Here is a 27603-nt window from a genome sequence, read left to right as displayed (position 1 = left end):
TAAATATGGTCTAATAGCCAGGCCTCTGTATGAAGAGTTGAAAGGAAAGGATGATCCTTTTGAATGGAATTCAGAATGTAAAGGGGACTTTCAGGAATTGAAAAAGCAGTTACTTCAAGTCCCTGCCGTGGCCCTCCTAGATTTAACTAAACCCTTTGACCCTTACATTCAGGAGAGAAGGGGAATGGCCCTTGGGGTATTAGCTCAAAAACTGGGACCTCTTACTCAGGGTTGCATTTCTCTAAACAATCCAATCACTATATGGAAGTGCATTTGAACTCTTGTGTGGTAGACCCGTTCCCCAAGCCTGAGAGAAAGGACACCTTAACTCCCTTGAAATGGAACAACTCAAGTATGCCCTCCAGGTAGGAGAAACCATGAAAGCTCTCTTGGAATATGGTAACCAGGTACTGTTCCTGCCCACCAGGAGACTAGGTGTATCTAAAAACCTGGAAAACTGGAAGCCTGCAAGATCAGCTCACTCCTAAGTGGAATGGACCCCACTTGGTGATTCTGAGACAGGAGGGAAAGGGGCAGGACACAACAGCTAGATAAATGAGGAAGGGGCGCAGCTATTAGGATGCAATAAAAACTGGCTGGAACCAAGGTGACTTCGAGAATAGTCCGGTCATTGACCTTTAGCTCATTATATCTTCATTGTAATACTAAAAAAATCACACCCCCTTTTATGCCTTGACAGTCCAAGGCAGACTATAAAAGGCCAAAAAGTGGGCAGTGGCCCAATTTCTGGGAAATCCCCACCCTTCCCTGAAATAGCAAGAATATTCCTCCCACTCATTAGCATATGAAATTACTCAGCCCATAAAAACCAACAACCACATGCCCTGGGGCCACTCTTACTTTCTGAGACAGACTGCATTCAGCCTATGGAGTGTGTATCTAAGTAAACTCGCTTTCACTTTTCTTTGGCTCACTCGTGAATTCTTTCCTGTGTGATGCCAAAGACCCTCACTTGGTGGTCTGTCTTAAGGACTCTTATGGGTCCCAGGACATGACATTTTCCTCTCCTGCAACAATGCTAACCACCCATTCTTTCCTGAAGTTGCAGGGGATCACACTGTGATTACATCACCATCAAGTAAAGAGGACCCCGAGCCCCAAACTCTGGAGAGACAACCTGGGGCAATGGACCCCTTTGACTACTCATGTGAACTTCTCTGTGACCTGAAGCTTCTCTTCTGAAAAACAACAGAAGTGTTACCAGGGATATGCAGGCCATAGTAGTGTGCCTCAACATCAGGGCACACTTGCCTACAGGCAAACGACCTAGATACCTGCATTTTTAGGAAAAATTTGCTCTTGCTAATACTTGAGCCATGTATCTTTAAATTTTTTATTTATTTATTTATGTATTTTAATTGGGCCATGTATCTTAAATTGTCTGGTGTCCCTTGTCTCCAAAGGGTTAGACAGGGAATTCCCTGGCAGTCCAGTGGTTAGGACTCAGTGCTTTCACTGCTGGGGCCCAGGTTCAATCCCTGGTCGGAGATCCCGAAAGCCGCGCGGCACGGCCAAAACCAAACAAACCCAAGGTTAGACAAATGGTGGTCACTCAGGGATATGCACAGTCAGGGCAAAGGCTTGGTGACAAACATATGTAAAGGTAGCTGGGGAGAAGTTCTGCTCCTCCACCCAGGGTTATGACAACTCCCCAGATCAGCAGAAAGAAGCTACAGAAGTCGGACCTTCTCCCCTCAGCACCCCTCAAGAATGAGGAGCAGGACAAAAATCAGAGGAGGGATTTGTCACTGGCAAAGACCATTAACAATGCTCAGGAAATAAAAATAGAGTCTGGGTAATAAAATAAAGTCTAACCTTTTTTTCCCATTTGTCATTACTCTAGTTTCACTTGTTCATAGACTGCCTCATGCAAAGGCATTGCACCTGGCATTTCAGACCAGAGTTCCTGGTGCCAGATGGCTTCGATGGGCGGGCTGTGAGCAGAAGCCCTTGCCTGCATGACACTGCAATTCAAGATGGTGGTAGCGGCAGCGGACTGTGTGCAGAGACGCTGCGCCTTACAAGTCTGGAGGCACAGCTGCGACCAACAGGAGAGAGCTCCGCAGCTTCCCTGCTGGCCAGAACCCTATAAAGCAGCCCCGCCCACGGCCTGCGGGGAGAGCCTGTGCTCTAGAGCAGGAGCTTGCACCTCTCCATTCTCTGATTAAAGAATAAAGCTTTCCTTTGCTTATGAATCAAACTCGGTCTCTTTCAATTGTCCCAAATGACACCGGGCAGGAGGACACTTTTTGGGGCCCGACTTGAAAGCGTCGGTAATAATACCAGGTATGAAACAACTGACTTGTGGTATTAACAAAATTGATCCCACTGAGCCACCCCACAGCCAGAAGATAAAATACGAAATTGTTGAAGCCAGTACCTATGCATAGTAAGAAAACTGGCTAAAACCCAGATCCAGTAGCAGTTCTGGTTGGAGTGGGGACAAGTTGTCCTAGTCAAACTCTAACATGCCCTGGATCAGGCATAGAAAGTCACCCATAAGGGCTCTCCACTGAAACAACACTGTTTGAAGCCTTGCGTTGCCTCTACAGCCGACTAGTCACATTGACAATCCCTATGTCTTATCCTCCAGGGGAAGGGTGGATTTGTCCCATCACTGTGGGTTGAGTGAAGACTGAGTTTCCAAGAGCAGTCACACACAAGTAGAGTGTGCTGAAACATACTAGACAGTATTTTTTTTCCATTTTAAAAACACCTTTTCTACAAATGGGACCTAATGAAACTTAAAAGCTTTTGCGGAGCAAAGGAAACCATAAACAAGACGAAAAGACAACCCTCAGAATGGGAGAAAATACTTGCAAATGAAGCAACTGACAAAGGATTAATCTCCAAAACATACAAGCAACTCATGCAGCTCAATATCAAAAAACAAACAACCCAATCCAAAAATGGGCAGAAGACCTAAATAGACATTTCTCCAAAGAAGATATACAGATTGCCAACAGATACATGAAAGAATGCTCAACATCATTAACTATTAGAGAAATGCAAATCAAAACTACAATGAGATATCATCTCACACCAGTCAGAATGGCCATGATCAAAAAATCTACAAACAATAAATGCTGGAGAGGGTGTGGAGAAAAGGGAACCCTCTTGCACTGTTGGTGGGAATGTAAATTGATACAGCCACTATGGAGGTTCCTTAAAAAACTAAAAATACAACTACCATACGACCCAGCAATCCCAGTACTGGGCATATACCCTGAGAAAACCATAATTCGAAAAGAGTCATGTACCAAAATGTTCGTTGCAGCTCTATTTACAATAGCCAGGACATGGAAGCAACCTAAGTGTCCATCAACAGATGAATGGATAAAGAAGATGTGGCACATACATACAATAGAATATTACTCAGCCATATAAAGGAACGAAACTGGGTTATTTGTAGTGAGGTGGATGGACCTAGAGACTGTCATACAGAGTGAAATAAGTCAGAAAGAGAAAAACAAATACCGTATGCTAACACATATATATGGAATCTAAAAAAAAAAAAAAAGAAAGAAAAAAAAATGGTCAGAAGAACCTAGGGGCAAGACGGGAATAAAGATGCAGACCTGCTAGAGAATGGACTTGAGGATACGGGGAGGGGGAAGGGTAAGCTGGGACAAAGTGAGAGACTGGCATGGACATATATACACTACCAAACGAAAAATAGATAGCTAGTGGGAAGCAGCCGCATAGCACAGGGAGATCAGCTCGGTGCTTTGTGACCACCTAGAGGTGCGGGATAGGGAGGGTGGGAGGGAGGGAGATGCAAGAGGGAAGAGATATGGGGACATATGTATATGTATAACTGATTTACTTTGTTATAAAGCAGAAACTAACACACCATTGTAAAGCAATTATACTCCAATAAAGATGTTAAAAAAAATTAAAAAATAAAAACACAATAAATTATATGTTTGAAATTAAAAAATAAAAAAAATAAAAATAAATAAATAAATAAAATGCATAACCAACAAGGACCTACCGTATAGCATAGGAAACTCTGTTCAATGTTACGTGGCAGCCTGGACGGGAGGGGAGTCTGGGGGAGAATGGATACATATAATGTATGGCTGAGTCCCTTTGCTGTGTACCTGGAACTATCACAACATTGTTAACTGGCTATACTCCAAAATAAAATTAAAAGTTAAAAAAATAAAAAATATTAAAAAACCTTTTCTTAGGGAAAATTTCTAACATACTTAAAAGTGCAGAAAATAGTATAATAAACCCCCAGGTACCCATAACCACACTTGCAGAATTATCAACATTCTATCATTCTTGTTTCAGCTATTCTTTTTTTTTCTGAAGTATTTTAAAACAAATTCTAGACATCATATAATTTCCCCTGTAAGTATTTCAGTACATATCTCTAACAAATAAGGCCTTAAGAAAATAATCACACAGACTCTTTCATAGGACAAAGAAGACACTTCTAAATCATTTTGTGAGGGCAACAGTACCCTGATACAAAAATCTGAAAAGGACAGTTCAAGAAAAGAAAAATACAGACCAATATTCCAAGCTCACCACTTTGCCCATTCCTTGGAATACTTAGTATCCACCATTATCAGCAGCAATAATCAGAACAACAGTGTCCACCCGAAATGTTCCTGTAATCATGTTTTCTGTGAGGAGCCTGTGGTCCCTTAAATTTCATAAGGGAGATACTTATGATGATATCATGTTTACGTTCAGCCTTCAGTTTCAGGACTCAGATGTCTTCCATCTCAGCAGCCTCCTCCAACGCTCAGTGGTTCCCTTCTTGAGTTCACCACATTGTAATTCAAGTATGGTGGCCCTTTCTGAATCTACCTTTCTTCTGACTTTGACATTTGACGTTAATGTATTCTTTTCATTTCCCATTTGTTTATTGGGTGGCAAACCCATGAGAAGAAAGACTCCTCTCATGAACTGGCTTAAATATCTCTCCTCTGGAAAGTTTTCTCTAAAGTCTGTTGACAGTTATTGATGCCTCCTGTCTGCTTCCTAAGTACTTTGTACATACTTTTGTTGCACTTGTTATGCTGTGATTAATCTGATGTCTCCCTCATCAGACTAAATAGCCAGTGATTAACACATTGCTTGGCATAAAGCAGTTAGCTTAGTAGATGTCTGCTGAATGAAAAAGTGAATAATAAAAATACAGAGCTAGAGTTAGTGTAGATTACTTAAGCCCAGAAGAGTACCTCTATAAATAAAATGGCTAACTTCAACACACATAGAAATCAGAAAGCTTCAAAGGCCCTTACAAAAGGATAGGTATATTTTATGATTTCATTTTTAATATAATCCTTTTAAATTATAAAGGTTAAGTAGATCCTTGTTTAAAAAAAAGGCTCAAACAAATCAGATGTGTTAAAGTGAGAGGTAAGAGTTCTCTAAAAGGATGCTGCCAGTTTAGACTTCTTCATTAGTGTATAGTGGTGCGTATGTCCCTTGGACACTGCCTGTACTAAGCTTACTCTTTGCCAATTTGGTAAGTGAAAAACACTATTTCAATTTTTTAAAAAATTGTATTTATTCTAAGTGAAGTTGAGAATCTTTTAATATGTTTACTAACCTTTGATATTTATTTTTCTATGTTGTTTTTCTCAAAGCCACATCTCCAGTGCCTAGAACCATGCCTTGAATACACTAAGCATTCAGTAAATACCTGTTGAACAACCAAATTGATTTTCTCTTTTATGCCTCTTTTCCTATTGGGCTGTTAATTTTTAAATTTTGGTGTATAAGTGCTCTCTGTATATTAAAGAAATTGGCTTTTTTATGTGACTTATGGTGATTTTTAGGTTGTTACATTAACTGTTTCTGTTATATTTATCAGCCTTTTCCTTTATTTTTAAAAAATTCATACTTATCTATTTATTTTTGGTGAACTTTTAATTCTGGAATAATTTTATTTGTTTTATGTTATTATTATTTATCTTTTAAATTGAAGTATAGTTGATTTACAATCAGTCTTTCCCTTTATGACTTCTGGATTCTATGGCAGGCTCAAAAGAGATCTTTCACTCCAAGGTTAAAAAATAATCTATGTTTCTTCTAGTACCTTTATGATTTTATTTTTCCATTTGACACAGTTTTGCTGCTTTGGCTACCCAGAGGAACACCCCATCTTTTTGAAAATCTCCTTCCCCCTCTACAAGCCCATGTGCTGGTAGTGGATGTCTATCAGAATCCATTGTTCCAGTGACTTCCCTGGTGGTCCAGTGGCTAAGACTCTGCACTCCCAATGCAGGGGGCCCAGGTTTGATCCCTGGTCAGGGAAATAGATCCCACATGCATGCTGCAGCTAAGAGTTCGCAGGCCGCAACTAAAAGATCCCGCATGCAGCAACTAATACCTAGCGCAGCCTAAATAAATAAATATTAAAAAAAAAAAAAGAATCCATTGTTCCAGTTCAGCCAGTTGGGGACCAGAAGATCCTGTACATACGTAGGAAAAGTACCCCAGCATAACTATAGATACCCAGTAGTTTCCAGTCAGCTTCTGGGTTTCTCCCTGAATGCATTAATGTATACTTTAACTATGTTTTAATGGTATAGCTTTGTTCTGTCTGTGTCAGAAGTCTTGAAAAATGAGAGTAAAGGTCTAAACCAAGGTTGCACTGACCTTTCAGTATGCTGGATAGCCCATTACCAGCATGAATTCAGTGTCTCCCTGTGCCTCTCACTCCAGACCTGGTTCTCATTGACTGACTCTTTCTTTTCACTAACTTTCCCTCAAATTTACAAGTTGAGTCCAGAGGAAAGAAAACAGAGAACCACAGAACCACAATTCCTAAGGAAGAAGATGGAACACACAGACGCTTCCTTCTGGTTAATGTCCCCGTCCTCTGGGAACTCTGCTCCAATATGGTTTTACAATCCCAGAAATGGAGTTTGGTAGGGCAAAGGGTACTGTGGAAAGTGTGTTGTTGACTGAAATGGAATGAAGTGTCTCCTTGAGTGGCGAGGCCTAGCACTGCCATCTCTCTGGTGAAGGAAGAGCCTGAAAACCAGAGAGGACTTCTAAGAGTTGACTGTGGTGGAGAGGATGCTGGAAAACTGCCTGAATGTTTCATGCTTTTCACTTTTTTTTTTTTTAATTGAACTATACTTGATTTACAGTGCTGTACAGCATTGAAGTATAGTTAATTACTGCTGTACAGCAAAGTGATTCAGTTCTCTGTGCTACACAGTAGGACCTTGTTGTTTATTATACTTTTCATAGAATGAGTGGACCTGTTAAGAGCTAGCTGGATTTGGTCCTCTTGGAGCAAGGGGTTTGCTTTCCTTGGGACTTGGCTTGAGCACATATCAAAGGGAGACAATCACATGGAAGCTCTTCTAGACCCTGCCCAGTATGCTCCTGACATGGGGAAAGAAAATAGGCTGGTGGTAGAAACAAACTAGAACCCTTGATTGAGTTTGTCTCTTGCTTTAAAACTTGAGGGGAACCTGTCTTCTCCTTCAGAGTCCATTGTGCATGCATGGTTCAGTTCCAGCCTTCTTTGTCATGTCACTTCTAGCACTGGCATGAAGTCAAACTGGTTTCTCCCCTTTGTTAGATCTGACACACAACATTCCCCAGGCATGCATTGCCTGCACTGGCAAAGAGAAGAGATGATGAGTAGTTATTCATCCTGTCCCTGACATCTGTCCAGATATGGTCCAGATTTATGGGGTATGAATTCAGATCAGGATAAGCCTGGGACATGTACAGGTACTCAAGGTTGCTAGGGACCAACTGAGGAGTACTCTCTCAGCCTCACAGGACCTTTAGATTTGGGCTAGAACCAGACTGGTCTCTGGGCTGTCCTATTATCACTTTCTATTTGAGTTCAGTGATAACCATGCTGGGATTATTCTGAACAGCTAAAATGTGGACACATCCACTAACAGATAAATTTAAGAACACCTCTAGTTTTTGTTTTTGTTTTTTTTTCATTTTGTTTTGTTTTAAGCATTGTGTAGGAAAAAGAAGGGGGCCCTGGAGGATGCTGCTGGGGAGATCTGGTCTCTAAGTTCTTCATGCTGTTCCTTTTCTTTTCTATTTTACAGCTTTATTGAGATACATTCACATACCACACAATTCATCAATTTAAAGTGTACAATTCAGCAGTTTTAGTATATTCACAGTTACATGCAACTATCACCACAATCAATTTTATTTATTTATTTATTTATTTATTTATGGCCTCTCAGCGCCGCATGCAGGAACTTAGTTCCCCAACTAAGGATTGAACCCATGCCCCTTGCAGTGGAAGCGCGTAGTCTTAACCACTGGACCACCAGGGAAATCCCCACAATCAATTTTAGAATATTTTCATCACCTCAAAAAAGAAACTCCGTACCCTTTAGCTATTATCGCCTCTTCCCACACCCTTCCCTGCCCTAAGCTGTCACTGATCTACTCTCTAACTCTATAGCTTTGCCTATTCTGGACATTTCACATGCACAGAATCATGTAATATGTGGTTTTTTGTGACTGACTTCTTTCAGTTAGCGTAATGCTTTCAAGGTTCATTCATGTTGCAGCATGTGCCAGTACTTCATTCCTTTTTATTGATGAATAATATTCCATTGTATGGATATCCCACATTTGTTTACCCATTCATTGGTTGATGGACATTTAGGTATACTTTTGGCTATTATGAATAATGTTGCTATGAACATTTGTGTACAAGTTTTTGGGTGGACATATGTTTTCATTTCTCTTGTGTCTATACCTAGGAGTGGAGTGCTGGATCAAATGGTAGCAATGTACTTAACATTTTGAAGAACTGCCAGACTGTTTCCAGAGTGGCCCCACCATTTCACACTGTTATTGTCCTTTATTTCTTGTGTCCCACTTACCCACATGGTGGTTTTCATATTCTTCCGACTTCAAGGTAGAAACTGACGCTACCACTTCAGATAAGATATATGAAAGCTCAAACTACATGGAAGATATTATCGGCATCAGAACTATCCGCTGCACCTACCTCTAAGGCAATATTAAAAATTATCCTTCTATAGATATTTGAACACATCCTCATAACAATCTAACTTTCCCTGTTACATCTTTCCTATTATGAAATAACCACAAAGGAGAAAAGAAGCTAAATATGTAAAACTATTTGTAAAACTTTCTGTCAGTCATGTTTTATACACTCATGGCTAAATTTATTTATCCTTTTTACATCCTCCATCTTGCCAGGCTTCTGACTCTAGCACCAACTTAAAAGGGGCCTGTTGTCATTACCACTAAATATATTGAATTTTTTTGGTACTTTGTTTTACCTACTGTCTTAAAATTCTGGCATGCTCTAAGGAGTTAAAAATCTTTGCATTGTGCCTCAGAGCTTTTCACCAGAATGCTCTGAATTTCTTTCACATATCTTGAGTCAAGTCCTGGATTTACTAATGGACTTGTTTTGTGATTTTAGGCTTAATCTCCTTGAAGTTCTTTTTTGTCATCTATAAAGTGGAGATATTCATACTATCACCTTTATAGTATCATATGAGATGGTGAATATAAACGCAAATATATAACATTAATACCAGATATACGTGAAGTTTTTTTTAAATCTCTCCTTGCAGTCAGTTTAGCTCTGCCTGTCTTATCTGTAGATGTTAAATGCTGAGAAACTTAATGTGGAAGATACTATTTAGGGTTAGTAGTTATTTGCTATTTCCCTCAACTTGGCCAGATTGCTTTTCTAAAAAGAAAATAAATATCTTTAGTAATGAGCTTCTCTAATTAATTCTGTATATTTCTCAAAGATTCTCCCACAGCTGCTTTGTTTTCCTTTTCAGAGGAAGGAGTTTCCTGATGACACTCATTCTAAAACTGTCAGGATGTTCCATCCTCCACTCTGAATACGCCTCTCTTCCAGTATAACTTTGGCTGTACTATGATTACCATGTGGTAAAATTCATTTCACTATTTCAGTTGGGATAGTTCCTTCATCAAATATTTCTTAAGTGTTCACTACCAACTTATATTTGTGTGGAGTTTTTTTGACTGTTATTATTCACAGAGCACTTTTGGTTGAAGATGCATATACCTTATGACTCAACAATTTCAGCAATAGGTATATACCCTAGAAAGACTCCTGTAGGTGCACAAGAAAGATGTGCAATATAAAAGAGAAGACAACTCTTACAGTTTGTTTATTACTATATAAGGTTAAATAATATTTGAGAATGTCAAGTAATTAAGAGTAAATCTAACGAAAGTGGTCTGAGGCTCCTACAGGAAAAACTATAAAATGTTATTAAGAGGTAGTAAAGAGGATCTAAACAAAACTAATAAATGTAGAGCTACCATGTTCACAGATAGGAAGATTTAATATCATGAAATGTCAACGCTCTCTGAATTGATCTATGGATTCAATGAGATACAATAAAACTGCCAACCACATTTTTCATTACAATTGATAAAATGATATTAAATTTAAATGGAAGAATAAAGGACCAAAAAATAGCTGAACATTTCTGAAGATGAAGGGAGAGTGACTTGCCTACCAAGTATCAGAACTTATTTTGAAATTGTACTAATTAAGACAATGTGACATTGGCACAGGACAGACAAGTTGACCAATGGAATAGAATAAGTCCAGAAACAGACCATCATAATGTAGAACCTTAGTAAAAAACAGAGACAGCATGTCAGAGCAGTGGGAAAGGAGGGACCAACATTTCAATAAATGGATTTGGAAAAAATGGATCTCTCTATGGAAAAAGATGAATTGGATATTTACTTTTCAACATATTAAAAAATTCCAGTTGGATTAAAGATCTAAGTGTTAAAAAACCAAAAACCTCTTAGTAGAATATACTGGTGGATTTTTTTTAGACTGTGGAATAGGGAAAGATATCTTGAGCAAAACATTAAAAACATTTGATTTAGAAGAGAATATTGATAAATTTGGCTATTAGAATTGAGAACTTTTCTTTAAGGGACATTGAAGAAAGCAAAAAGATAAGTAGCAAACTGGAGAAAGATATTCACAATAGGCAGAAATAGCAAAGGATTTGTATCAAGAATAAATTAAGAACCCTTTCAAATCAATAAGGAAAGCGCACACACACACACACACCCAATAGAAACAGAGGCAAAAGACATGAACAGGGATTTCACAGAAGAGCAACACAAATGGCCAATAAACGTTTGAGCTGTTTAACCTTATAAAATTTCGGAGAGATAGTAATCCACAATCTCTCTTTCTTATTGCTGGTGAGAGTGTGTAATTGCACAACTACTTGGGAATATAGTTTCCAAATAGTTTTAGTTATTTTCTTTACTTGAGCACTTGCATATTCATGATCCTGTAAGTCTACTATTATGTATATGCCAAAGAAAACGTCTTGGACATGCATGCGCAAGACAGGACAGATACAAGGCTGTTCAGACCAACGCTATTCATAACAGTGAAAACCTGGAAAACAACCCAAATGCCCATCAGTGGGAGAGTGAGTAAATAAACTATGGTATAAACAAGGTAATATTATACAACAGTAAAAATTAATTAAATAATCTATAGAGACAGAAAAATTAGTGGTTACATGGGTGGAGGTGGGGCTTGGGAATGGGCATGTCTTTTCGGGGAAAGGAACATGTTCTAAAATTAGATTATGATGATGGTTGCACAACTCTGTGAAGATACTAAAAAACATTGAATTATACACATTTCAGTGGGTGAAGTTTTGGGTATGTGAATGAAATCCCAATAAAGCTGTTTTAAAAACTACCAGCTCCAGTAACACCTAACACTTTTATCAACATTAAGTGGAAAAGGTAAGTCCCAAAAGACTACATATAACAGGATACCCAGACTTCCCTGGTGGCGCAGTGGTTACGAATCCACCTGCCAATGCAGGGGACACACGTTCGAGCCCTGGTCCGGGAAGATCCCACATGCCGCGGACCAACTAAGCCCGTGCGCCACAACTACTGAGCCCGTGTGCCTAGAGCCTGTGCTTTGCAACAAGAGAAACCACCGCAGTGAGAAGCCCGTCCACTGCAACGAAGAGAAGCCCCCGCTCACTGCAACTAGAGAAAGCCCGCCCACAGCAACGAAGACCTAATGCAGCCAAAATAATAAAAATTTTTTAAAAATTAAAAAAAAATAGTAAATAGAAAGAAGCCAGTGACTGACTTCTGATGTGTCATGAAACAAAGGTTATGATCAATCTGTTTTGTGAATCTGAAGTCCCCCCAAATTTAAAAATAATAAAAATATAAAATAAATTAAAGCTATACATATTAACATGGATAAACCTCAAAAACATAATGTTGAGTGAAAAGAGCAAGTGAAGATACATATAGTATAATTTTTATGAAGATATATATATATATATATATATATATATATAAAACATGGATGGGTATTGTTAATAACAAATTCAGGATAGTGGTTATCTCTGGGAGTGATGAAAGAGGAGAAAGGGAATAAAAAGGGCTACATATGGCATCAGCTATATTTGTAACGTTTTATTAATAAAAACAAATATGACAATATATTAAGATTTGACAAATCTGGTGGTGGGTACACAAATGTTTGTTATATTTTTCCCTATATTTTTCTTTGTGCTGGTATATATTTCATAATTTTAAAATAAACGAGTGATAGCATCAAAGATTACAGATAGACAACAAAGTCAGTAAAGCAAATTAAAGTGATAAGAGCAGATGTTTGGTATAGTGTAAGAATATAGAACTTGGCCTCTGAAGACCTGGGTTTGAGTCCCTGCTTTATCACTTACTATCTGTGTGAGCTTGAACAAGTTACTTAATTATTACCTAATCAAGTTAAGCCTCAGTTCCCTTTTCACAAAATGGAAATAAAGGGCTTTCATGAAGGCTAAATGTGTATTGCTCCTAGAGCACTGCCTATAGGTGCTGACAAAATGTTAGCTATTATTATGTTTATGTGCTTTCAAAACAGCATTTACTCACCCATGCTAATTAAACAAAAACCATCTCAGCAAGAGTGACAAATTCAAACAAATAAAAATCTTTTATTGTAGGAACTGCAAGCTCAAATATCTGCAGAAGTTGGGCAGTTGTAGAAACAGTGTCAGTGGATTGGGTTTAAGTAGTGTCACCAGTAGTAATAGGGACTCTGGTGAACAGGAAAGCATATACCATGCTTAAATGGAGAAGCTACAGTTCACTTCCATTCAGCTATTGGACCAGTGTTGTTAGATATTCTTAGTTTTCCAAAAAAAACTCAAACAGGGCTTCCCTGGTGGCGCAGTGGTTGAGAATCTGCCTGCCAATGCAGGGGACATGGGTTCAAGCCCTGGTCTGGGAAGATCCTACATGCCGCGGAGCAACTAGGCCCGTGAGCCACAACTACTGAGCCTGCGCGTCTGGAACCTGTGCTCCCAACAAGAGAGGCCGCGATAGTGAGAGGCCCGCGCACCGCGGTGAAGAGTGGCCCCCGCTTGCCGCAACTAGAGAAAGCCCTTGCACAGAAACGAAGACCCAACACAGCCAAAAATAAATAAATAAATTAATTAATTAAAAAAAAAAAACTTCAAACAAAACACACACCTGGAGGCCGGTTATGGCCAAAGACCACCAGTTTCTGGTCCTTGCTTTAATGTTTAAAGTGTGTATCCTGCAGATACCAGGCAGAATACACTTGCTCTTCACCTCCCTATTTTCCCTGGAATTCCAGATAGCAGTCAGGATGGTGGGAACTATCCCTTTTCCGGATGGAGCTGATGATGGTGGGGGCAGTTTCACGGTTATTACTGCTCATATAGTGGCCATCTCTGCTACATCTGAGAAAAGGTTACGTTGATACTTCTGGCTCCTCTCAAGTGAAGTCCCCCTATGTCTCCTGTGATTTCAAGTTAGCTAAGGAATTTGAGAAGAGTGTGTCTTAAAATAGTTTTGTACTCTCATGTAAGTTCCTGCATATCCCTAATTTTGTCAAGACCAGAATCCATGAACCAGTGGACTAGTTGCTGTGGTTATAAAAAACTGTCCAAAGTGAAGAAGAAAACCAGGAGAACACTCTGATTTCAAAGTTAAGGGAAGACGGTATTTCAAGAATAGAGATGAATACAGTTGAAAAGTTAAGTGGAATTTAAAAAAAATTTAACTTTTTATTTTGAACTAATGTTAGGCTTACAGAGAAGGTGCAAAAAAGATTTCCTGTGTTTATTTTCACCCAGCTTCCCCAACGTTAACATCTTACATAACCTTAGTATAGTTATCGAAACAAGGGAATTAACATTAGTACAATATTACAAACTAAATTAGAGACATTATACAAATGTCACCAGTTTTCCCACCAATGTCCCTTTTTCTTTACAGGATCCTTTCCAGGACTCCACATTAGATTTACTTGTTATTTCTTCCCAGTCTCTAGCAGTCTGCAGTTGTCTTCAGGTCTTTCCTTGTCTTTCATTATCTTGACAGTTTTGAAGAGTATTGATCAATTCTCTTTTGGAAAGTCCCCCAATTTCAGATTGTCTAATTCTTTTTTCATGATTGGAATGAGATTATACATTTTCAGCAAGAATACCACAGAAATGATACTGTGTCCTTCTCAATGCAAAATATCAAGGGGTTCATGATGTAAATATGTCTTGTTACTGATGATGTTCATCTTGATCACTTGGTTAAGGTGGTTTGCTGAGTATCATCATTTTTTTAAAAAATTAATTAATTAATTTTTTTGCTGCTTTGGGTCTTTGTTGCTGTGCGCAGGCTTTCTCTAGTTGCAGTGAGCAGGGTATACTCTTTGTTGCAGTGCGTGGGCTTCTCATTGTGGTGGCTTCTCTTGTTGAGAAGCACAGGCTCTAGGTGTGTGGGCTTCAGTAGTTGGGGCACGCAGCCTCAGTAGTTGTGGCTCGTGGGCTCTAGAGTGCAGGCTCGGTAGTTGTGGCCCATGGGCTTAGCTGCTCTGTGGCATGTGGGATCTTCCCAGACCAGGGATCAAACCCGTTTCCCCTTTGCTGGCAGGAGGATTCTTAACCACTGTGCCACCAGGGAAGTCCCTCACCATTATTAAGTTACTATCTTTCCCTTTGTGCTAAAATGTATCTTGGGTGAAACACTTCGAATCTATGTAAATCCTGTTTCTCCTCAAATTTTCACCTACTAATTTAGCATCCATCTGTGGATCTTGTCTGCAAGTTATTACTGCAATGTTTGCCTAGTGGTGATTTTTGTTATCCCTCTTTCCTTCTCCATTTATTAATTGGAATTCTACTCTAAGAAAGAGTTGTCCCTTCTCTCCCATCCATTTAAATAACCAATTATTTGTATCAGTATGGATGCATGAACATTAAAAATAAATACCTATGGGTCCATGGGTCATAATGCAATATTGTCATTATTTATTTTGTTGCTTTGGCCATTAGGAGCTCTTTCAGGTTGGCTGCTGTGTTCTTGTGACATCCTTTATTAAGCATTATTTCCTGGCATCACAATATATTCCAGGCTCATCTGGTAGTTTCCCTGCCTCAGCCTAGGAATCAGTTATTTCTCCAAGGTTCTCCTTGTTCTTTTTATTGGAGAATGGTGTTTAGAAATCAAGATCTGCTAGGTATCCTCATTGCTTCTAAATACTCTCAGCAGAGAGAACTAGGAAATATATGTTTATTAATTCACACATACACACCGATCTATATTTCTGTACCTATTTTACATATATTAAAAACCATGAGTTTATACAGATACCTCAGATTCCAATCCAACACCACAGGCTTCATTTTAGCTTTCCCCTCTTCCTTACTTAATAACTTTTTTCTACAACAGTGAGAAACACAGCTCATGATCTACAATATATTTGCTTAATTCTAACATGCATACTGGAGAGAAATACTTACGATGTGGATCACAGAATTTATGTACAGTTCAGTTGGTTTATTCTTAGGTATCCAGTCAAGATACTGTTTCCCTCAGTACTTAGGTGAGTTCTTTTCCTCCCCACCCCCTGTAGAGTCGCTGTGTTACTCATCTGTAAAACAGTTAAGTTCATTCCTTAGTGTTTATATTCAGTTTTGGGTCTTTCCTCTACCCTGACACATAGTGGGTTTTGTTTCTGTTTATTGCTTTATTATTGGAAATAAAATACATATCCTAAATTGCACAGTTTCCTCAAAATTATCATTAAATGATCTGTTTTATTTTCTAATGTATTTTAAACATTACTAATAAAATTGAATATTGCACATTGAATGATTTTTCTTAATATTATGAACAGTTTTTAAAGAAAGCCAAAGAGATTCCTTTATTTGGATAGAAAACAGAAAATGTTACAATGAACTGTAAAATAAAATCAAGATATTTCTGGAAAACATTAAATCTCAATTTAAATCCAAATTACAAAGAAATTGTGGATCAAATTTTATGTGAGGTCCTAAATCTCTGAGGCAAAGAATGTACAAAGACTTTCAATCAATGCAAGATCAGGGAATTCCCTGGCACTCCAGTGGTTAGGACTCCAAGCTTCCACTCGGCCCGGGTTTGATCCCTGGTCGGGGAATTAGGATCCCACAAGCCACACAGCAAGGCCAAAAAAAAAAAAAGAAAAAGAGAATGCAAGACTGTATTAGAGATTAGAAAAAACTGGACTTTAATGTGAAAGTCATAGATGAAAGATGAGAGTTGTACATCAAAAGTTCTAGAACAGAACTGGGGGGGCAGGCAGAATAATGGCCTTCCCCCAAGGATGCCCACAAAACCTGTGAATATATTAGGTTACAGACAAAGGGGAATTAAGGTTGCAGGTGAGCTAAAAGCTGCTAATCAGTTGATTTTAAAATAGGGAGTTTATCCTAGATTATCTGGGTGGGCCTGTTGTAGTTACAAGGATCCTTAAAAGGGTAAGAGTTGGTCAGATATGACATGAGAAGGACCCAACCTACCATTGCTGGCTTTGAGATGGAAGAAGGCAGCCAGGAGCCAAGGAATGCAAGTAGCCTCTGGAAGCTGGAAAAGGAAACAAATTCTTCCTTAGAGCCCCCAGAAAGTAAGGCAGCCCTGCCAACACCTTGATTTTAGACCAGTTTGAGACCCGAGTCAGACTTCTGACTTACAGAATTGTAAGATAGTAAGTTTGTGTTAAGCCACTATATTTGTGGTAATTTGTTAGCACAGCAATAGAAAACAAATACAACAGACAACCTACACGTCTGAAATTTAAAGGACTCTACAACTTGGTCCCTCCGCAGCTTACTGACTTTTCCCCCTTTACTCTTTTCCTTTTGATTTATGCTCCAATCAGCTGGTTGTTACTCAAATATTATCCTAGTTGGTTTTAGGTGTTTATGTTTTTGGGTATGTGAAACATATGGTTCTAAGAGACAGTCCTATATAAAAATATCTGCCGCTCCTTTGTCAATCCTGCTACCTTGTTCCCATCCTCCCCTTCTTGCCACCCTTCTCATATAGGACATCATTCACCTTAACTTCTGGTTTATCCCCCCCCTGAAAAATGAGCAGGTATTTGTGTTTTTTATGTCCCCTTCTTTCTTTCACAAAGGGTGTATATTGTACTTTTGCCTTTTAGCAAAATTAACTTTTCAAAGTCCAGCGAATTTGGCACAAGAAGGCTACTTAGTGACCTTAAGCAAATGCTGTTCTGCTTACATGCTAAGGGCCAGGCTGAAATGAATTAAAACATGAGACATGAGGGAACGGAAAGACAATAGATAACTTTCAGCAAGTTCTTCTAATCCTTATCTGCGGTTAGGCTCTACACTAGGTACTTCTCATCACAGATGCTGGTAACTTAATTGCATTAACTTTAGTAAATGTGGGCAGTAGGGGGCGCAAACTATGGAGTTGGCACAGACAAGTCAAATTAGTCCCTTTTTAGAGGCTCATTGGGTGAGTGTTAGAATAGGGAGGCATTTCTGATGGCAGGTCTGTGTGTTCCCAAGTGCTTGAATCCTAAAGCCTTCACCTTGGCGCCTTGCCCAAATATGCCACAGCATCGCAGTCTTGGTCGCTGAGCCTAAAGTGGAGCCCCAAACTACTGTTAAGAGTGGTTCTACAGAGCAGGCGCTTCCCCACAATATACAACCCCACCCAAAGGGGCCAAAAACAGGATAAAATATCACACCCGAGCCTATACTTTCCCTCAAGTGAACTCAGTAGTGTTTGGTAGCCCCTAACAAACTAATCACAAGCACCACCCCCCATCTCCTGCCTGCGGGAACGAACATTCCCAGCATCCCGGGCCGTTTCGACTGACGTTACTTCCGGGAAAAGTAACCTTTCTTTGGCGGTTGCAGACCTGGAGAGGTCTCGCGACACTTGCTCCCGCGAGATCTGCTTGCTCACTCTAGCGATGACATCCTCCTCCTCCTCCCCGCCGCCTTTCGGCAATCTTCGGCAGTCCCAGCCCCGACCAATCTGCACTCAGATGGCATGGATCAGGATCTCCCCCCGAACCCCGGTCCGCGCGGGGCGTCAGGCTGTAGCGGCGGGGTGCGAGCTGCACGAGGCCGACCGCAGCGGCACAGCGGACGGCCACGGGCTGGCGACGAGCAGTGAGCGTGGGCGGGGCAGGGGTAAGCCCGCTGAGTAGCGGCTCGATTGTTCTGGCCTGGCTATGGCGCCTCTCCTCCCCCCCGCCATGGCTCCCCGTGTCCCTGCTCCGCTCCTCTCAGTGAGTGAAAGTGGCCGCCGCCGCCGCCGGCCCAGCGCCCGCAGCCGCCTCAGCGCCGCCGCCATCTTGGGGTCCCAGGAGCCGCCGAGGGAGCGAGCTAGGAGCGTCCACGCCCAACGCAGTCACCGTCCCACGGCCTCAGAGAGCGAACCGCGGCTCCATCGTCGGCGGGGCGACCCCCCCCTCCGGACCCCGCCCGCACCCCGCCCCCCCTCCGCCGCCGCCGCGGCGGCGGGGCCCGGCGGCCCGAGGTGAGGCGACTAGACGTGGGCGGGCGAACGGAGGGGGGGGTTGTGTAGGCCCCATTGCGCCCCTCTCTGTGGGCGACGACTGGGCCGCGTCTTAAAGGGGCCGTCGCCCCCGGCCCTTGGATTTGTTGGGGTTAGTAGGGAGGATGGGTGTGGACACTCCCCGAAGGCTTGGGACCTCAGGGACCTGGGCCTCGTCCTTCCCCTCTCCTACCTCTGGAGACCCAGGGTCACGCGGTGACCTCAGACAGCTGAGGAAGCCCGTGGGGCGCCCACACGTGGGGAGTGTGTTAGACCAGGTGCACGTGGGACCCGGTGGGGCGGTGTCGGGCTAACACGTGTGTGGGTTTGGGGTGGGGAGGGGCAGGGCGGGGGCTGGTTGGGCTCGAGTGGGAACCTGGTGAGGGTTGCTGTATCTGTCCTTTTAAACAAATGAGCTAAAGGGCTTGATAGTGTGTCAGTTTATGGTGAGCAAGTTGGGATCTGGGTGAATGGTGCATGCTGTTTGTTGGTGTTGGGTGGGGGCAGCCTAACACGTGCACAGACATAGGAGTGTGTAGGTGTCACCCCTGCTAGTCTTTTTGGCTTTTGTAGGGCGTCTAGGCAAATGTCATCCAGTTTGACGTTCCTTCTTGAGCTTGCTGTTGAAAACAACTACTTCCGTAAGTGGAAGCCCCCTACAGTTTAGGAGTGGGAGATTCTAAGAAGGCACTCACTATTTTAGTTTAACAGCCAACTGTGCCGAATTCTTTGATTCAGACACTGTCTAGTTTTATGTTCGTGTACTTGTTGGTAGAATGGGAGAAGAATTAGGAGGTTGACTTTGCTAACATCACAGGTAACCAGCTTACTTTTCCAGTCGATGACTTTCATGATTTCCTTTTCCAAGGAAATTTTCACTGTGGTTTACAAGTGGTGGCTTTTTGTTATTTGTCTTTAAAGTAACACCTTTATTGAGGTATAATTCACATACCAAAAAGCTCAGCCTTTTAAAGTGTACAGTTCCATGATTTTTAGTATACTGATAGAGTTGTACAGCTGTCACTGCTATCTAACTCATCACTCCAAAAAGAAAGCCCCCTTAGTGGTTACTCCCCACTTCCCTTCCCCCAGCCCCTAGCAACCACTAGTCTCTTTTCTGTCTTTGTAGATTTGTCTATTCTGGATCTTTCGTATAAACAGAATCATACAATATGTGTCCCTTTGTGGCTGTCTTCTCTCACTTAACCATGTGTTCAAGGCTCATCCATGTTGTGGCATGTATCAGCACTTCGTTCCTTTTTATTGCCAAATAGTATTCCAACTCTGGTTGTGTTTTATGCTTGAAATTCTCAAGCTCTTCCTATAAAACATTAAGTTGAGATTACTATATGTGGTAAAAGTTGCATACTTACCAGATTCTAAAATGAATTTGTATTTTTAAGGATTACATTCCATTATTTTAGTTTACTATGTTTTTTTCCTCTACATTTTGTTTCAGAAGAATCAGAATCAGTTTTTAAAGGTCTGTGTTTTTTAATAGGAAATAACTAACTGTAAAGAGCACAAATATGATTAGAAAGTTTATGACTAATAAAAACGTTTTGAGTACATCAAGGTGGAAATGTGATTAAATCTCAGCAACAGACCATAAACTATGGTGTTACAGTTTCACTTAGTGAAAGTTTGTCATAGTACTACCAAGGGAAGGTATCATAACAGCCTTTGACTGCTGTTAACTTGTGTAGACATAGGACTAGGGAAGTACTAATAGATGTCTTTTCTGCCCACAATGTTAAAACTGGCTTGGAGATTTAACATGTCAACATAAAAGTTCACACAAAATACAAATGCTGGGATGCAGTGAATTTTAGAGTGGACAGAATGGGGTAAGGTCAATAGGAACCTTTGTGTAGGAAAATAAGTGAAGTTGATGACAAGTTTTAAAGTTGCATCTTAAGCATAAGAATTTTGATATGATAGGCTGTAGCCTGCAGAAGATAAGAGCTTAGTCGTTAATACTTACTGAACACCTTATATGGGCACTGATCCTATTCATGAGGGCCTCTGTTCTACCTAATACCATCACCTTGGAGGTTAGGATTTCAATACATGAGTTGGGGAGGTGGGGGGACACAAACATTTGGACCATAGCTGTACGTTAAGTCAGAACTTCATTTGTACAAGCACTGGATTCACTTGCTAATCATAATACAGTAGGTTTGCGTAGGGTTGAAAAGTTGGTCACAAAGAAGTTTAATGCCTGGGCTTAATAAGTACATAAGAGAGATTTCCATGTGTGTTAGGTTAGAAGTAGGAGATCAGTAATAGCAAATGTAATTGACAAATTAGATACGAAAAAATCGCTGGGACTAAATGGTATCCTTTTTGCCATGCCATGCAGCTTGTGGGATTTTAGTTCCCCAACCAGGGATTGAACCTGCACCCTTGGTAGTGAAAGGGCAGAGTCCCAACTACTGGAGCATCAGGGAATTCCCCATATTTTTAACAAACTAGAGGACAGTGAGTAAACTGTGTGACATGCCTTTGTAAACCTTAGTTACCAAGGATTGCCAGATTGTCTGATGGTCTCTGGAGTAGCATTCTTACATTATTTATGTGCCCTAAACCCCTTTGTAGTCTAAAGAAACCTGTGAACCCCTTTTTATAAAAAGAATATGACTTTTTAACTGTGTGAAATATAGTTCACATTAAAAAAACTTATTTATGATATAAGAAATTTGCTTTTTATTACTAAATAACAACTAGTGATAGTCCTGCTAATACTGCTGTGGTACGCTACCTACATTCAGAATTGAAGGAAATGTTAGTTTCAATTATAGGTTAGTGAAAATAAGGATGTAAGTTGTTTCCATCCAAATTCTTGGACCCCAGTTTAAAGAGCCTTTGCCCTGGAGAGTCCCGGACACATAGCTAAGTCATTTCATATGCAGCAAACAAGAGGTTTCCATAAGAAGTAGTAGCATTATTGGCTCAAGTTCACGTTCACATGAACAGGACTTCTTAGGGGAAGAGCAAGTGATAATTTAGCTGAAGAGAAACTTGATAGTATAATAGAAAGAGATTGGTTTTGGACTTAAAAAGACTTGAGTTAGAGTCCGCTTAGCACTGGGTAAGTCAGTGAACTTTTTTTTTTTTTAATAAATTTATTTATTTGTTTTTGGCTGCATTGGGTCTTTGTTGCTCTGCACGCCGGCTTTCTCTAGTTGTGGTGAGCAGGGGCTTCTTTTGTTGCGGAGCACGGGCTCTAGGCACGCGGGCTTCAGTAATTGCGGCACGTGGGCTCTAGAGAGCAGGCTCAGTAGTTGTGGTGCACGGGCTTAGTTGCTCCACGGCATGTGGGATCTTCCCGGACCAGGGATTGAACCCGTGTCCCCTGCATTGGCAGGCAGATTCTTAACCACTGCGCCACCAGGGAAGCCCTCAGTGAACTTTTTTGAGTTTCAGTTCTCCTTATCTGTAAAACGGGTACAATAATTTTCACTTCTGAGATTAAATGACATCAACTATAAGACAGCATATTGAGGAATGTTAGTTTATTTTCATCTTTGAAGAACATATAAAAAACTTTGACATACATTTAGTTTTGATTTGGAAGAGGGGAAACTTACAGTAGGAAAGAACAACATGTATGTCATATAGGGTTTTCTCAGGGTATTCATGTATAGTGTTCACGTTTTTGTAATGATACTAAAATTATTCATATTTCTTGTAAGTATGAACAAGTAGGCTGCCTCTGGTTTTGCATGTGACAGCTACCTTTTCTGGGCAAGAAGTTAGTAGCTGGGTAGGATAAACTGTGGGTAAATCTTTCATTCCTTGTGCATGAACAGAAAAATGGCTAGTGAATATCAATGTGGTAAAAAGAATACTGGGCCAAGTGGTCAGTTTATCGCTGAGATTGTTGCCTGAATGTTACCAGAAAGTCCATCAAAATGTTAGTCACTCCTGAGAGAGGTATGAAAAATAAAATTTAGAAATGGACTGTATTATCTTGGTAGGAAACCACAGTACATCCACGCTTAGACTATTAAATTATTGCACCTCAAGGAAGAACAAATTAAGCAGGGGGGAGGTTTCCAGTATAAATGATGAAGGCAATGATGATGCTTTCATATGAGGATAAAGAAATTTGACTGTGCAATGGAGTGATGAAGACTGAGATGGACTATGATTAAATTGTATTAAATTAGGAAAAACGTGAAGAATAATCTGAAAATTAGAACTAGCTTGAAAGATGAAAATTGTTTGACAGGTGTGTAATGAGTGGTTTGTTTATGAAACTTAATAGCACAGAAAGTGGTTAAAGCTCAAGAAGAGACCAGACCCAATTTAAAGGTTACAAAGCCAGAGACTTTTTTCCAGCCCTAGTTCACTTCAGGTCAACAAACCATTTAATGATACTTGAACCTAATGGTTTATGAAACTTCTTATTCTCTTCATTCATTCACTCAATAAATATTTATTGAACACATAGTGAATGCTCTTTGATCTCCCAACAGTGATTTGTTGAGCATCTGCCACACTCAAGGGACTGTGGTAGACTCTGTGAGGGGTGTACAAATGAGTTAAACCAGTTGTATGTATATGTATGGAGAGTACAGAGTTGCTCTGCAAAGAGAAACAGAATTATGCAAACTCTAAGTGCCATAGAGAAGTATAAACCTAAATGTTTCTCTTGAAGTGCTGATATAAATTACACTAGTACTTAGTTTTGTTGTTTTTTTTAATATATTGAGATATTCTTTTCATTTGTTTAAAGGCCCTAATCTGCCTTGTTAACAGAAGCATTGTAATCCAGTGGCCTTTTAGTATAGCCAGACCCCTTCTAGATTCTAGAGCCAGATGACCTGGGTTTGAATTTTAACTCTTCCTCTTATTAATTGTGTGGCCTCTGGAGAGCTGTTTAAGCCTCAGTTTATTCATCTGTTAATTTAAGATAATAGTAATACCTACTTCATAGAAGCCTGAAAATGCTTAGAATGGTACCTGGCACATAGTGCTCTCAACAAGTGTTAGCTATAATTATAAGTACCATTTTGTTTTGACAGTTTGATCTAGAGTTTTAGTTTGTAAAGTATTGAAATCAGAACCTTTTTATTATGAGTAGAAAATAAATCTTTTTTTAGATAACGCAGGTAAAAATACATCAATAAAGAAAATCATTATAATGTGTTAACCTTTGTGTTTATGTAATAGAAATGTCTTTCTATTTAAGATTATAACTCAAAGAGGTGATGTTTTACAACATTAAACTTTTTAGTTCAGGGTTTAAATATTTCTGTCCAGGTTGTCATTCTAATGTTAGTAATAGTTTGCCTTTTTTAGAATCATTCTTAGAATATACTAGTAAACCAGACTCTGCAAAAGGGCTTGCGAAAGGTTTTCTGTAAAGGGTCAAATAATAAATCTTAGGCTTTGCTGGTCATGCCTTCTCTGTTGCAGCTACTCAGCTCTGCCATTGTATTGCAAGAGCAGCCATAGTCAATATGTAAATGAATGAGTCGGGCTGTGTTCCAATAAAACTCTATTTATGGGAAGTGAAATTTTAATTTCATATAATTTTCGTATGTCCTGAAATATGGTTTTTTCCAATTATTTCTTAGCTGTCAGATTTTATAAAAATGGGCAGCAAGCTGGATTTGACATGCAGGCCATACTCTGCCAACTCTTGCTCTACAGTCTTGACTCTGCAACTCCCTGACTAGGTGATCTTATGCTAGTTAATGTTATTAAGCCTTTAATTCCATCCTTTAAATAGGGATAATACATAATAGTGTTTACTTTATATATAGATTTGTTGGAATAAATGAGATAATCCATGCGAAGTGCTTAGCACCATCCCTGACACAAAGTAAGTGTTTAATAAATGCTATAAATTATTACCATCTGTTGAATCCCCCTCATTTTACAATGAGGCTCTTGGGACTCTGAAAGGATAACTGTTAGTCCTAAAGTCTGTGGCTTGTCAATAGCATTAAACTTATAGCTCTTCAGCTTCTCTTTCTACCCAACCATGCTGCTTCCACAGAGGATTGTAATACCATTTAATGAAATTAAAATGCTGCTTGATAAAACTATTCTATTGGATATAGTAGTGGTGGATGGATGACATTATGCATTTGCCAAACTCATAGGGCTTTATAGCACGAAGAGTAAACTATAATGTGTCCAAATTAAGCGAAAATCATTTAGGAGGTTGAAGGATTCCAGGAAGGAATGCAGATTGTGACAAGAGAATCTAATGATATTACAAATGTATGAAACAACCTTACTAAAATGGGGAGGAAGGGAGTCCTGACCTGAGTAACCTTGGAAATGAGTGGAATCTAAGACAAGGAACTGCACATGAGCACTGCAGTCTAATTCATAAAATTTTGTTCTATGGGATTGCCACTTAATTCTGATACTGAAATACATATATATCACAATTGAACAATTAAGTAAATGGATGGCTGGAGACAGGCTTCTCACTGTTAGAGTGAGAATTTACAGATAAGCAAGGGGAGGAGGCTACAGTGTTCCTTGTGGTGATGGATTAGAGTAGGAGACATCAGTATGAACCCGTGTTTAGCTTAATACAGACACAGATGGTTGCATATTGAAACATTTATAGACATGTACATACATGGGTTTATATACACACAGGTATATTTCTGTGCTCTGTCAGCTGAGAAGGTTAAAAGAAATCCAGGAGCATACCTAGTACCCAAATCTTGTTTTTTAATACCATTATCCAATAAAAGGAACTAGAGCTCCTTGGAGAAATAGCTAATTGTAGGTTTGGGACAGGAAATATACAAGATGAGCCCAGAGCATCTTGTTGTGCCAGAAGGTAAGGAAGTGCTCCAGCTACTACCACCACCACCACAACTCCACATTGATGAGGATATGTCAGAGGAGCACAGGGGCCAACTGAAAGAGCTCCCAGTGGCCCAAACTGGAACGATTTGAGCAGCAAAATGAACAAAGCATCATTGAATCATAACCCACAAAATAAAATCGATATTTATGAATCTGTGTTGGTCTAAATAAATGATTGAATAAATGAATATACTGCTTGGAATATACTTCATTAGCATGGCTTTTTATGCCCTGGGAGCCTCTGGCTTGTGGGAGGTCCTTCAGATTAAATATTGGAGTAGTTAAGTATGTGGGACTTTGGAGTCAGACTTCTTGGATTCCGATCCTGGCTCTGTCACTTTTGGCTGTGTGACCTTTGGGGGGGACCTTAATCTTAACTTTTTTTGTCTGTAAAATAGGGATTATAGTAGTATCTATGTCATAAAAGGATAAAATATGTGCACGTATATATGAAGTGTATATGCAAATAAAATATTCTGGCATGTGGCTCACAATAGAAAGTGTGTACATAGTCTCCTTATTACAGTTGAATTTGATACAACAAAATCAAAAATTTGGATTCCCAGCTGGAATACTTTGTGATGAAGTCCCTCCACCCCCAGGCTTCTTGAATAGTGGAAAAAGTGTTTATTGAACGCCTAGTTTGATGTAAACCTACCTGCCTTGTTCAAATTAACTGTGTATATTATATACTGAAGACAATGAGAGTAATTATATTTGGTGTTAATAAAATCATCACATCTAAGTGACCGAAATATCTGACAATTGAAAAGCAAGATCTATTTAGTGCACAATTCAACTCATGCTTATTTACAGATGGTTCGTCCCCAGGATGAATTACCTGAACTTTGATTTCTCAGACTTCCTATGGAGAACACAGTTTTAGACAACTTCTCTGTTACCACCCACACTAGTTAGTGTCTTCACTCCAAAAATGAAAACTGACTTTTAGTACAGGAAAACTAAATAGAAAAGTGAATTTTGTAATATTGGCTGTTTATGAATATCTCTTAGCTTTTATTCTCAATTATAAACTCTCACCATCACTTTTGTAATAGTGGACAGTTAACTGTATGGAACTAATAACTAAATGAGCGCAGCTCTTTGTGTGAATCTGTATTTTCACAAATATCTATCACGTAAGCTAATGTTAACTTCTCTTCACTGAGGAATGAAGTGATTTGCTCAAGATTTTTGGGCTGTGGATTCAGTCGTTTAGTTTCTCTTTTACAGGAGCATATTTTTCTCAGCTGTCTCATTCCCTGAAAAAGGTAAGTGTTTTCATGGATTTAGCTGTACAAGTTGTTGAAGTCACTGATTCTTCAGTAAGAGGGATCTTTAGCAGTATTTTCAAATTTTTAATTTGATAAATTGTTATTAATTCAGATTGGGTGCTATTCACCAGAAGAGTTATGAAATATACTAGGGACCTCTAAAATAGCCTAACTTAAAACAAGTTTTAAAAAAAAATTATCATGTGAAAGGTCCACTGGCTACCTCAGGAAACATTTCCTCCCTTTTAGATTTTTTGATTTAATAATATTTACACCCTAGATGCTTAATTAATGGAGATTAAACTTGTTTGACCAAATACTGTGTCTGTGGTGTATACTGCAGAACTCCCTGGAGGCAGTTGTGCTAGTAAGCTATTTCTTTTATTATTCTGATAAAAAGTAATTTGTTTTCCATCTTGGTGAAGATACTCTTCTAGGAAGTTGAAATTGTTCTTACCTAGAAGAAAGCAAATGCATTGTAATTGATTTTTTGTTGTTGTCATCCTTGAAAACATATTTCATTTGGTATGTATTCTGGTTTCAGTGAGGAAAGAAAAGTAGGGAAGGGAAAATGTGGATA

At 39.6% G+C, this 27603-nt stretch overlaps 2 protein-coding genes and 1 long non-coding RNA gene across 9 annotated transcripts in view; 2 read left to right on the top strand and 1 right to left on the bottom strand.

Annotated features, from left to right (window-relative positions):
* Nucleotides 1-13222, top strand: part of EXD1 (exonuclease 3'-5' domain containing 1) — an 88943-nt gene extending 75721 nt beyond the window's left edge. For both annotated transcript variants that reach the window (XM_082449350.1, XM_082449349.1), the window contains one exon: nt 1865-13222. In XM_082449350.1, coding sequence (XP_082305476.1) covers nt 1865-2113 — 249 coding nt within the window. In that variant the 3' untranslated portion in view covers nt 2114-13222. The remainder of the gene's footprint in view (nt 1-1864) is intronic.
* Nucleotides 1-18372, bottom strand: part of LOC309654871 — a 59008-nt gene extending 40636 nt beyond the window's left edge. For all 3 annotated transcript variants that reach the window (XR_014260474.1, XR_014260475.1, XR_014260476.1), the window contains exons 1-4: nt 18263-18372; nt 16890-16953; nt 15849-15979; nt 4016-4072 (exon numbers count right to left, since the gene is read on the bottom strand). This is a non-coding gene — a long non-coding RNA (uncharacterized lncRNA). The remainder of the gene's footprint in view (nt 1-4015; nt 4073-15848; nt 15980-16889; nt 16954-18262) is intronic.
* Nucleotides 18373-18376: 4 nt separating this feature from the next.
* The window catches only part of INO80 (INO80 complex ATPase subunit), a 129464-nt gene continuing 120237 nt past the window's right edge, over nt 18377-27603 (top strand). Inside the window, exon 1 of one of the 4 annotated variants that reach the window (XM_082449312.1) lies at nt 18377-18888. The gene's annotated coding sequence lies outside the window, so the exon portion shown is untranslated. The remainder of the gene's footprint in view (nt 18889-27603) is intronic. The other 3 variants (XM_082449310.1, XM_082449311.1, XM_082449309.1) reach the window with 3 other exon arrangements.

Source organism: Balaenoptera physalus (assembly GCF_965194825.1).
Source record: "Balaenoptera physalus genome assembly, chromosome: 2".
Classification (NCBI taxonomy): Eukaryota; Metazoa; Chordata; class Mammalia; order Artiodactyla; family Balaenopteridae; genus Balaenoptera; species Balaenoptera physalus.
This window is presented reverse-complemented; position numbering and strand designations above follow the sequence as displayed.